The following is a 12,343-nucleotide window of genomic DNA, read 5'->3' as shown; positions in this document are numbered from 1 at the left end:
GTAAAAGTTTTACTGTACAGTTCAAGACTGTGCTTTGCCTCGGACGAAGCTCATTGGTTCTTATGAGAACACGTGACTGCATTCTAACCAATCAAACCGAAGATTTGATTTCCAACTTCACCGATTGGCCAATGAAGGCAAGAATCCTTTAGTCCCACCCACCTATGGCTAAACGTCAAAACAGACCGAGACGCTCGTAAGATTGGTGGGTTGAATTAGCTTTAGCTTTTGAAACTCTTCGGTACCGCGTGGTTTATATTGGATAAATTAAAGCTACTACACAGTTAACCGAGGAAACAGTTACGTACTGTTTTGTGGTTACAGTTAATTAGTCTGCCATCTTTTTATACAGACTCTCTACCATTTTAACTGTAAGCTAACGCGACTAGCAAATTCATGCTATCTAACTGATGCTTTATGCCTTGTAGGTACTGAAAGAATAGTTCTTCAGCTACCAGCTACCCCTTGTATCCTGTTCATTCTGTTACAACACGTGCTGGATGCTGCTTTGAATCAGGGAGGTCGTGCTTCTTCCTACAGATCTCTTCTTCTTATCAGCACCTCCTCTGTATCAGCATGAGTGATCCCTGGCAGGAGTGTATGGACCTTTGTGTAGAGGTCACCAAGCGGGCTGGGGAGGTAAGGAGGAACTGTCACATTCTTCATATATAAATCTCCTATTCATGATATGCTTTAAACAGTACTAAAAGAGGCAAAGAGATGGGTTTTGTCTACTTGCAATCTACACAGGAAATATGTTGTGATGAGCTCTCAGATGAGTCTATTTAGCATTAAGTATTCGGTTTAGTCGATCTTGAAATGATCAAATGTCATAACATGTTACTGTTAAAAAGAAAGCAAGAAAGTACAGGATGTCACCGATACTGTCGTCTCATCAGTTTTTCTGGCTGCAAAAGGAAAACATGTCCAATCCCTAACACGTGCACACGTTTCTTAAAAGAGTGTAATCTGTTCCATGTGCGTTGTAATCAATACAGTTGACAAAATAAATGTATTAAGATGTAGAGCCTAGACATCTGTCATCTGTGGCCAGTCATTGGCAAGGTTTTAAGGTAATTAAAGCAGCAGATGTAGTCAGTCATCCACAAAATCCCCTCGCTGTCACTGTGTTTCTGGCAGATGATCCGCGAGGCGCTCAAGAAGGACATCGCCGTCATGCAGAAGAGCTCACCGGTTGACCTGGTGACCGAGACGGACCAGAAAGTGGAGCAGCTCATTATATCTTCCATCAAGGAAAAGTACCCCACACACAGGTACTCTGCTTCACGTGGACACGAGAACAGATTCATTATGCAGACCATGTTTGAAGAGCTTTTTCCATCCAGTTCTTTGCATTCCGATTTGATTAGTTTTCAACTTTCTTAAACGATTCAAGGCTTTTTTTCTGCCACCTCTCGTGTTTAATCGTGTTTGTTAGAAATGTATGAGCCTTCACAGTCACTGTGAAGCAGTGCACGAGACCATATTTCCATTTCCAACCAGATAAACCACACAGTTTGTATTTGTTAGCAGGACACACAATCATTTGACAGTGAATGAAAACAAGTGTGCAGCCATTTGGATCTTTTCTCTCGGTTGTGCAGCCATTTTGATCTTTTCTCTCGGTTGTGCAGCCATTTTGATCTTTTCTCTCGGTTGTGCAGCCATTTGGATCTTTTCTCTCGGTTGTGCAGCCATTTGGATCTTTTCTCTCGGTTGTGCAGCCATTTTGATCTTTTCTCTCGGTTGTGCAGCCATTTTGATCTTTTCTCTCGGTTGTGCACATGTGGCCATGATTCACAGCACCTTGTTAAAGTGTACAGGTGTGACATGTCATAGCTGAGACTGTGTCTGTAGCACTACAGGACCAGTTATCTGCTCCTCTTATCCTCCTCTCTAAGCTGAAGAGGAGGATGTGACATCCTGATGTGAACAAAACAAGCAAACTAAAAAATTATTAAACGCATAGATGTATAATAATTATATAATGAAATGTGGCATTTAGTCTGTTCATATTCAAATCTAAATGCTGCTGCCAACACTGCTGGGGTTAGTTTTTGGAGGTTTTCCATCAAAAGTTGATCTTGAAACTCCCGTTTCAGTGTCATAATAATCATAATTACTGTGGAATGATCAGCAGCTGCTTCTCTAAGCTCATTACTGATGTCTTTCCTCCTTGGTATTGTGTTAACAAACACCTGAATGCTGCAGACCAGCAAGCTGCCAAAGCTTCTGCATTGATTACAGCTGAGGTGACGATGATACGATGCATTGAAACGAGCATTTGTTTGTCTTTTTGCGAAGCTTCATAGGTGAGGAGTCCGTAGCTGCAGGCGCCCCCAGTGTTCTAACCGACAATCCCACTTGGATCATCGACCCTATCGATGGTACCACTAACTTTGTTCACAGGTACTACCACTACCCATGATTATGTGTTGTTCAGAATCTGTGAGAAGCCTGATACTGCACTGGATTTGTTTTGTCTTTGTCCCTCTTAACTATTTTTATCTTTTAATTAGCCTCCCTCTTGAATTGTCCTCTGTCAGGGATAATTAGACAGCCCAGATTAAACTGAACTGATAATAGAAACGAATTCCTCTGAGCTTGGACCAAAGGGAGTTCATTAAATGGTTGTTTTATCTTGTAAATTTCTGTTGGGCAGGTTCCCGTTTGTGTCTGTATCAATTGGCTTTGCGGTGAAGAAAGAGGTAGGGTTTAATGTATGCAAATACTGTGTTTTTCTTCTGTGATTTCTTGATTATAAGAGACATTAACCCAATTGTTGCCTAGTGAATATATGAATATTAGTGCTGTAAGTATCTCCTATTATACAGCTGCTGTTTTATTTTTAGCCCTCCTCCCACAACGCATAAATCACTGCAGTTTTCTGTGCTGCTGCTCCGTCTCAGATAGAGTTCGGGATCGTCTACAGCTGCATCGAGGACAAAATGTATACTGCCCGGAAAGGAAAGGGAGCATTCTGCAACGGAGTCTCAATCAAAGTGTCCGGTCAGGAAGGTGAATACAGATGATCACAGCAGATGTGGGAGTGGCAGTTCTAGATAAGTCCACCAGGTGGAGCCTGGAGCCTTGCTTGTATCCTAACTTCCTTTGACTGTGTTTGTTCAGGGAGAGAAAGAAGAAGCAAGTGAATGATTTTTATCTTTGTTTCCATTCAAGATGTCACCAAATCTCTGGTGCTGACAGAAATGGGCTTCAAGAAGGATCCTGAGCACTTCAAAACAATGTTGGCCAACGTCAAGACCATCCTCACCATCCCTGTTCATGGGTAAATATGAGCTTAATGTGTGTACAGCTGAGGCAGCCTGAGCTGAACGACACAAAGGAACTACAGGTAGTTTAAACCAACATCCATCACAACAACACTGTGACAGCTGCAGACCTCACTTCCTCTGAGCCGGTCGGACTTACAGCATTCGCTGTAAGCATCTTATGTTAAAAGGTTTAGATAAATGACTGGACTGTGCTTATCGTTGACCACACATCGTGTTTCCTGTGCCTTCTTCATTTTAAAAGCCTCATGCTTGTCATCCTAGGACCGTGAGAGTAAGTTAAATGTGCATCACTTTGGTAAACAGCAGTTGTTCTAAATGCATTTTAAATGCAGTGTATCATTGGGTGTATGAATGTGTATGAATGATTAGAAAAAGCCTGTAGTTAAGTATCTTAAGACGTGCTGTATGAGTGTGTGAGTGGGGTGAATGCGGCATGTAGTGAAGCGCTTTGAGTGGTCAGTTAGACTAGAAAAGCGCAAGTCCATTTAAAGATGATAAGAGCAACAATTCCTTTTAAATCCAATAAAGAACTGTTGGATTCCACCTTTAGAAACATAGAAAACAACATTTCTGAAAGAACTGGAACGATTTCACAGGTTTGATTTCATGATCAAATGTCAGGGAATGTAGCTGATGATTCACACGCACGGTAAAGCCAGAACATCCTGTTTCCATGCACAGAGTCCGCTCCCCCGGCAGCGCAGCTGTCAACATGTGCCTGGTGGCGTGCGGGTCGGCTGACGCTTACTACCACATGGGCATCCACTGCTGGGACATGGCCGGAGGGGCGGCGGTTGTTACCGAAGCCGGAGGAGTTATCATGGACATCTCAGGTGAGTCGCTGACAAAGCGGCAGCTCTTCAAAACAACACCCGGCTAAACTTTTCAGCGCTGGCTGGTGACTCACTGGATGAAATGAAATGAAAGGAGGGATTGCTGGAGGAGATTTCTGTACAGAACACAGCAGAGAGAATTGGCTGCTGCTCGTTCAGTGGAGGCATAGCAGAAGTTATTGTTGATTAATTATTTATTGTTACCAATAGTTCTTGATATTGGTTTTTGTCCTTCTTTCAGCTCATAAATGCCTGTGAAACTGAGACGAGGAAAGAGCAGCTGCTGGCTTTGTGCTTGAAAGATAGGATTTTTATCTCAAATTTACGCCTCAGCGCTGCTGACAAACCATCTGTCCTGATATTTAGCGTCATGATGATGTATTAAGAGTAAGAGGAGTAGAGAGAATCGATCTCATGTAAAATGTCCTTTCAAAGTTTGAAATTTGAACGTGGGACCTCTGGATGTATCTGCCACACCTTCACCATCCGCCTTCATTCTGTTCATCACTGGTTCAGTACAACTTCGCTTCTCAGAATAAAAACCCACCGATTGTTTTCATTGAGTTGTGTAATAAGAGTTTGATGGAGGAGAACATTTCCACTGGCACATGCAGTATGCACCGGCACACTTTGAGTAATGGTGTGGATGGTCTCTGACTCCAGAGTCGATAATATACAGCAGTCACCTTCACGTTGTGCAAAATCAATGAATTCTAGCATTACAAAATGTTAAAATATCCAACAGCATAAACAGAGAAACAGCTGAAATGAAGCTGCAGGTAATGATGATTTTCAGAACTGATTAAGATGATCAGACCACCTCAGGTTACTCAGGTTAGAGTCCAGCACCTAAGAATGGAGAGATGGGACTGATGTTGGTAAACAGATGTGCATGAACCGACCAAGAAACAGCTGCTGAAACAGGAAACTGAGGCGTTTTATGCCTGTAGTTGCCATCCTTGACCCAGAGAACAGTAGTGCATGTTGATACTGACGCCTCGGTACCCGGTGCGCCCAAAGCTTTGGTGTTTTGGCTGGTTGTGCATCTCGTAGGTCTGTCTGGAAGCATCTGTACAAACGTATGAAACCTAAGAGGGTGCGGTTATTGTAAATGTAGGACTGCAGTCAAACGCTGTATGCTCAGCCAATGTCCCATGCATAAACGCATTAGCATGAATCCGGTTTCGTCAGGTCGGGGCGCTGCCGCGCAGCATCTGGTGGCCAAGCCTTGATCCATAGGTCTTGGTTGGGCACGTCCTGACAGATTGGCATGGAGCCAACCACCAGTGGCCCCACCACCCACAAGGATGGACATATGGACTGGGTGTGCCACAAGACTGTAAAGGCAGGGACCGAGGTGGGCTAATTCCTGGTGTTGCAGGGAAGTAACCACAGCTGGTGCTGGAGGCAAAGTGATACAAAATATATAGAATTGGGTTTATCTCAGAAAAGCCCAGACTCTCTCCTCCCCGAACCGTCTGTTTTACTAAATGAAAGATGGAGAAAAGAGTGCTCATTATTATTTTTCTCTTTCAACCAGGTGGAGCATTTGATCTGATGTCTCGCAGGCTGATCGTAGCGAGCAGCAGGGCGATAGCTGAGCGCATTGCCAAGGAGGTGACAGAGTTTTGTGTCGGCAGGGACGACACAGACGGCTAGAAACTCACAGAGTCAATCCAACAGGTCTCAAGTCTGCCTTAAGAACCAGAACAATGCACTTACCTCTGAAGAACAGTGAGTGGGTTTGTCCAGCTACCACAAGGTCCGAAGTTCCGCCTTCTTTTTAAGTCATTCTTTTATTTCAGCACATTGGAGCTCTGCTATCTGTGAGTCCTAAAACACGCAGTTGTTCTTTTAAATCACAGCCATTTAATATTTATTCTCATTGTCATGACTGCAGCCATTTCATGACAAATTACCTCAACAATTTAAGCATACTGTTCAGCTTCTGATCAATAGCATTGCTCGTCCGTGTAAGATTGTTGATTTTAGTTAAATGCATTATTAATGAAAGACCTGCTCCAAAAGAAAGTAAACTATGGAGCGTCAGAACTAGTTTGCACTATACTTACAGCAGATAACAACCACTGCACATAAAACTATTGTACTGTATAACAGCTTCTCTATCAAGCCCAGCATTAAATACACAGTTGATGTTAGAAGAAGTGCAGAGTATGCACGTGTAATGTGTTTTTAAAGTATGTGATTAATGAAGCAAATAAAAAGCACTATAAATATCCCTCTTACTCCAGACCTGCCCTTGTTTTTGACTCACATGGAAACTGCAGCCCTGCAGAGACCAGCGTCGGCATGCAGGCACACGTTATTGTCGTAAACTGGGGACATAATAGATAATTGGCAGCAGGACTGAAGTGTGAGAGTGAATGTTTCTGCAGGAAACATGCTGACGGGGCATGACTGAATATGGGAGCTCGGTGTCATGACTCGTCCCAGCTGAAATATGTAAATGAGCCATAAAAAAGAAAGAAAAAGATAAAATCTGTCGAGGCACCTCTCATCTCGTGTTGCTTCATTCAGACATTCTTGCAGAATTCTGCTCCTCCGCTGCAGGAACACAAAAGGCTCCCCTGCTTTCCCACACCCTGTAGTGTGCTGTGGCCTAAACTCTTCACTAAAACTTTACTGTGGCCTGAATCAACGATGTGTTGCTTTGACCTAGAAAGGGGAGAAATCTATAAAGCAAAAAGCATGACCAAGAAAAAATGTCTCTGGTGGCAATAAACGGAAAACGGGCCTCTCGCACAATAAAACGCTGGGAAGAAAAAGAGCAACACAGCCGCTGCTCGTGTTGTGATTGAGTGGAGATAAAAGCCATCGCACCATGTGGAATGCTCCGCTGCGTTTCCCCAACCTTTCAGTCTGCGCCGCTGACGCTGCGCACGCACAGCGGCCGCCTGCCGCCCCCTCCCAGGCTGAAATGCTCTATGAAACAACCCGCTGTCTTCCTCTCCGCGGACGTTTTTCTTTCCAGCTCGTGTTTGCTGATGACTACCAAATGGTTTTAAAACGCTGTACTCGAGCAAACTCGGATCCTGTGTATGCAGGAATCAGCGGTGGATGTTTGTCTGCGGCGGGGGGTGCAGCCGTAATCACCAAAGTCAACCCCAGCTTTGCGCCAACAAATCTTGCCATTTCCCTGCATCTCTAAATTTGAATGTTCTTCTACTGTGTACAGAGTCATTAATGGCACAGCCAACCGTGGCCTCGTACTTCTCATATTTCAACTTTATGAGCTGGCTGCCAACCATTGTTCTTTGCAGAAAATCTGTTTTCCTGTTACACACCCGTACCCGTGGGGACCACAGAGTCAGGCTCTGTGGGTAGTTTGCGAAGCTTTTTATTTGGAATAACTTGTTTTTCAGCCACTTTTTTCTCTGTTGCTCATTTACTCTGTCGTGTCTCTCTTTGCTGTGTTTATCGTCACACATTTCTTCACCGGATGTGTTAACAATGTCTGGTAGAAAGTTGGTTCAAACTAAAATATCTCGAGAAGCTTTATGGCGTCCCATTAAATTTCCATTTATGATCCTCAGGATTATTTCAGCCTGAATGCTTCATCCTATCTTTGCTGTTTGCATCTATAATAGATGCACAGCTATTATACTGACTGCTTATGGTTCCCAGATGATGAATTCCAGTGCACAGTAGTATCTGTAAGTGGATGTAATCATCATATTACTAAACGAGTGACTCAGTCAGCCAGACTGTATTCGATGTAACTAATCTGTGCATATAGATTGGCTGCATTGTCCATTAGAACTTCTTTAACACTTTGATTGCCATGATTTTTGGATGGATGTTAATGCTTCTGTTTCCTTTACCTCTGGTATCCGTATAAGAGCTGTTTCTTGATTCCATGCTGTTCTGCTGTGAAAAAGATAAAGGAGGAAACTACCTGTGCCTGATTAATGAAATCTGATGAAGAGCTGGAGTGCCTGGCCAGTTTTTTTTCACCCTCCCATCAGCCACAGCTGTAGTTATCTAATATCGGCGTATTTACACGATGCACGTCGACGGTAAACATTTCCAACACCCATTTGGATGCTCATGTTTGCATGTAGCCCAGAGCGACACTCACAACTTTGGGTTAACTGTAAAGTTAATCCCTCCTGATGGATACATAGCTGGACCATGTGAAATACTTTCAGTTGCTTTGGTTTGGATGATGGGACATGCGGTACGAGTCCACTTAGCAAACCCCTTGAGGAATAATAGCAGGTTGTTAACAGACACCCTGCGGCTCTCCATCAGGAAGAATTCCCTCTTGCTGCAATAAACCAGCGGCCTGAAGCTTCCCTCAGCTCGGCTGCACTGACACTGCACTGCACTGCTGGACTTCATGTCCTAATCAGCTCATGAAGAATCATTTGGATCTTTCCTTCAGCAACTATTCCACTTTCTTTTTAAAATAATTTTTATGTTCAAATCAGTTATTAACATTTAAAAGAAAGGGTGAGGTTGAAAGCTTAACTACCTCTTACAGTCATTTTCTATTCATGTTTGCAGTGAGCACCCTCTCAAGCATTCACTGTCAACCTGTCTGTCATCACTTTACTGTGGTTAACGTCAGACAGATCCTGCTCTTGTTAACAACCACATCCCTAAATGTTTTTACACCTACTGTATAAGATCTCCCATGCAGTTTATGTAACCAGTGCACCAATATGTGGCCCAAAAATGACAAAAAGTCAACTTCAAGATATACTTTATGGCATTTTGGAATGTTTATATACTAAATTTTCATCTTTTGCATCACAGAATTAATGGTGGGTAGAATTGAATCAGGCCTCTTAAAGGGGAACTCTGATATTTTTAAACCTGGACCTTATTTCTGGCAAGAAATATGTTTATCTACTCAACGAGAGCAGTTTGGTGAAAGTTGGTGTCCTTCGGGAGCTATTTAGATAACTGGAGATCCATATAACGGAGTGAACGGGGCTTAGACGATGCAGCCTCTAAATAAGGCATTATCTCTCTTTATTTCACCAATACTTGAAGAAGAATGAATGAATGAACGTGTGCTATAGCTCTGTTAGCTCATAGCTGCTGTTATGTGGCTACTTGCAGCTATAGGAGAGCTAACGGAGGGAATTCTACACACACCTCTCCTGGGACGACTTCATCCACACGCCCCCTGCAGCACAGCTCATTCACTCCGGTAAGAATCAAAGTCGTCGTTCACATTGTCAAAATCTGATAAATATCCTGCCATGTTGCACAAAACTATCAGCAGCAAACTCTGTGTGAAGTTAGCCGACTGTCACAGAGCACGGAGGGAATAAACTGTGCTGCAGGGGGGCGTGTGGGTGAAGTGGTCCCAGTAGAGTGCCTGTGTAGAATTCCCTCCGTTAGCTCTCCTATAGCCGCAAGTAGCCACATAACAGCAGCTATGAGCTAATAGAGCTATAGCACACGTTCATTCATTCATTCTTCTTAAAGTATTGGTGAAATAAAGACAGATAATGCCTTATTTAGAGGCTGCATCGTCTAAGCCCCGTTCACTCCGTTATATGGCTATACGCCGATCGCGAGTTATCTAAATAGCTTCAGAAGGACGCCGACTTTCACCAAACTGTTCTCGGTGAGTAGATGAACGTATTTCATGCCAGAAATAATGTTTAAAAATACAGGAGTTCCCCTTTAAGCTGCTTTACATCCCACTGTGACCCGCGACTGAATCCAACTTCAATGATCATCCAGTCAGCCCATATCCAGCTCCACTCATCCAATTTGACAAGTAAAGAGGCGTGGCTTCTAAAGTAACACCATGTACTTCCCACGGGTCACACTGAGCCATTTAACGATGACTATAAGAACAAAACCACATCTTAAAATGATTCCCGTCTTAACCTGATGTCAGATACACCAGGTTTGGAATAACAAAAGCAGACTACGATACTTCCTCGATTTTTTTAGACTAGATTTGATTAGAATCAGCTTCATAGTACAAGTACTGAGACAACGAAATGCAGTTTAGCATCTAACCAGAAGTGCAAAAGACAGAGAAGGGGGAAAAAAAGGGATCCTCCTTTTTTTTTCCCACACTGCCTGTCACATAATGTGCATGTCACTTGTTGAGCATTTATTCCGCTTTAGAACTCTTCCAGTAAATTGTAGTTTTAAAAAATTCAGACTGACACAGTCATGGTGCTTCATTCATTCTTATCTGTGCTTTAACATCCTTTAATCTTGTCAGGCTGCTGTCGCACATGGTGCGTCTGCAAACGTTTCACAACGAAAAATCATTTAAGAAATGGTTTCTGTTAAAAAGCAGCCGAATTTGGAATCTGAAACCATTTGGAGAAGTTGTTTCATTTGTGTTCAGTGCATTTAACGGGGATCAAAGGAGGCCGTATGCTGAGATGTGACATGAAATGAGGGCGACGGAAATAAAGACCTGCTTCTTATGACCGTAACGTGCCAGAGTGCATCCTCACAAAACTGCCATCAATACAAGCACTCTCATTTTGTGAATAACTCAAAGGGTCTGGGTGACTAGAAAAAGCCTCATCTTTCAGAGTGAACCACTGACCTTCAGCAACTTCAGCATCATGGCAGTTCTCAATTACAGCTGTGATCCCTGGGAACCAAACATCCAAAACATCCGTCATTCCGGATAAATTATTCATAACAGAACTGCCAGGGAGACAGCAGGACTGATGCATTTGTTGTGCTTGTCCTTTCACTTCCCTCTGCATGTCTCTCAACGTTTCTCAGAGCCTCTTATATTTGGTGCACATCAGGGACAACGGGGTGACAACTGCTCTCCCAATGCTCCCAGTCAAACAAACTTTCAGCGCGATAACCCACTCTGATCTGGTGAATAGAACACACGCTTGTTTATTTCAGCTGCAGCTTGTGCATTAGGATTTCCTGCAAATCCATAGCTGGGATGAGAGGATGATCATGTTTTCTGCCAGCTTTAGCACTGTTTAACAAATCTGTTGCCGAGTGAAATTCCATATCGGATGACTAACTTACTCAAGGAGGCTATAGTTTAGATTTTTTTGCTTCCATTACAAGTGTCATAGCAAACGGCAGAATTGGGTTTAACATATTGCGACACGTGAACCAGAGTTATGCAAGGTGTGGCTGTGGCGAACATCATGTCTGAGCAAGTCTGCTTCCGCTTTTGTTAAAGTCAGCAGAAAGGTATCAGACGATGCAGAACCTGATGCATATTTTGCTGGGTAGTGCTATGTTAATAGAACAGATACACATGCACAATGTGGGCATAAGCTAGAAAGAGAGGCAACATAGTGTTGTTGAGACATGCAGCATTTACCACTAATTGAACAATCTGTCTTGCAGCAAGATTTAACTTCCTGCAACTGTCAGGGTTTCATGGGAAGAAGCTTGATGATTCAGAAAATGGTCTTTTAACACTCCCTGAGGACAAAAGTGCTGTATGTGTTTGAAAGAGAGTTAAAATGATGTCACTCCCGGGCTTGAACATTCAAGCACACACTGTGTACTTTATCGTTCTGTGTAGCATCACAGACTCGAGTAAAACTCTGTTGCATGCTTATAAAGGCAGGGTGGCTGACTGTGAGTCTGACTCTGATTCCCTCGTGGGGAATTATTCTAAAGTGAGCAGCCGGTGCAGGAATGAGCATGTAGACGTACAGTATATTGACACATTTAGATCAGCGTCTCTGCAGGATTATTCTACTCAGCTCATAAGGATGTCGTCAAGACTTTATCAAACTTCCAGCAGGAACACAAAAAAAAGCAGACACATAATCTACAACGACTTACCAGGGGACTTTTCAAGCTTTTCTTTTTTCTGCTAGTGAAAACAATGAAAGGACATAAAGCTCAATAGCTGCAAAACTGTCAGGAAACACGAAGCTGACAGCAGCTTTGTTTATCATGCCACATCCCACGGTGAAAGCTTTGTCAGACGCTGGAGTAAAAAAGTGAGATTTTCATCTTGAAAAATGTGCTGTGACATCAACACTAAAGAATTTGTCCTGCATTTGATTACTACTCGTGTCAGCTTGTACGCATCATTGGACGGACCAGGGCGTGTCTTCCTGTGACATCTCCACAAGAAGTAGGAAGACTCTCCAAAATTTTCCACTAGTTAAATCAGAGGTGCGGTCATTTCCCAGCGAGTGTGGGCATCATGTTGTTGCAGGCCTGGCTTTGTGAGGACAGACAGCTGTTTTTTTCCTCTGACTGCTGAGAAGG

The 12,343-nt window shown here is 43.2% G+C and overlaps 1 protein-coding gene across 1 annotated transcript; it reads left to right on the top strand.

The window, feature by feature from the left end:
- The first annotated feature begins 174 nt into the window (after window positions 1–174).
- LOC140284753 (inositol monophosphatase 1-like) lies at window positions 175–6,380 on the top strand. The gene is made up of 9 exons (XM_072378741.1): window positions 175–205; window positions 429–639; window positions 1,141–1,274; window positions 2,305–2,409; window positions 2,663–2,708; window positions 2,910–3,018; window positions 3,181–3,289; window positions 3,978–4,129; window positions 5,670–6,380. The coding sequence occupies exons 2-9, from the start codon at window positions 577–579 to the stop codon at window positions 5,786–5,788; spliced, it is 837 nt and encodes a 278-aa protein (XP_072234842.1). The 5' UTR covers window positions 175–205; window positions 429–576; the 3' UTR covers window positions 5,789–6,380.
- Window positions 6,381–12,343: the final 5,963 nt, after the last annotated feature.

The sequence above is a fragment of the Leuresthes tenuis genome, unplaced genomic scaffold, assembly GCF_036924035.1.
Source record: "Leuresthes tenuis unplaced genomic scaffold, fLeuTen1.0.hap1 SCAF_24, whole genome shotgun sequence".
Classification (NCBI taxonomy): domain Eukaryota; kingdom Metazoa; phylum Chordata; class Actinopteri; order Atheriniformes; family Atherinopsidae; genus Leuresthes; species Leuresthes tenuis.
This window is presented reverse-complemented; position numbering and strand designations above follow the sequence as displayed.

Coding starts and splice junctions, on each gene's coding strand:
- LOC140284753 (XM_072378741.1), top strand. CDS start 577: ATGAGTGATCCCTGGCAGGAGTGTATGGACCTTTGTGTAGAGGTCACC. Junction 2,410..2,662: donor ACCACTAACTTTGTTCACAG/GTACTACCACTA, acceptor TCTGTTGGGCAG/GTTCCCGTTTGTGTCTGTAT. Junction 3,019..3,180: donor CAAAGTGTCCGGTCAGGAAG/GTGAATACAGAT, acceptor TTTCCATTCAAG/ATGTCACCAAATCTCTGGTG.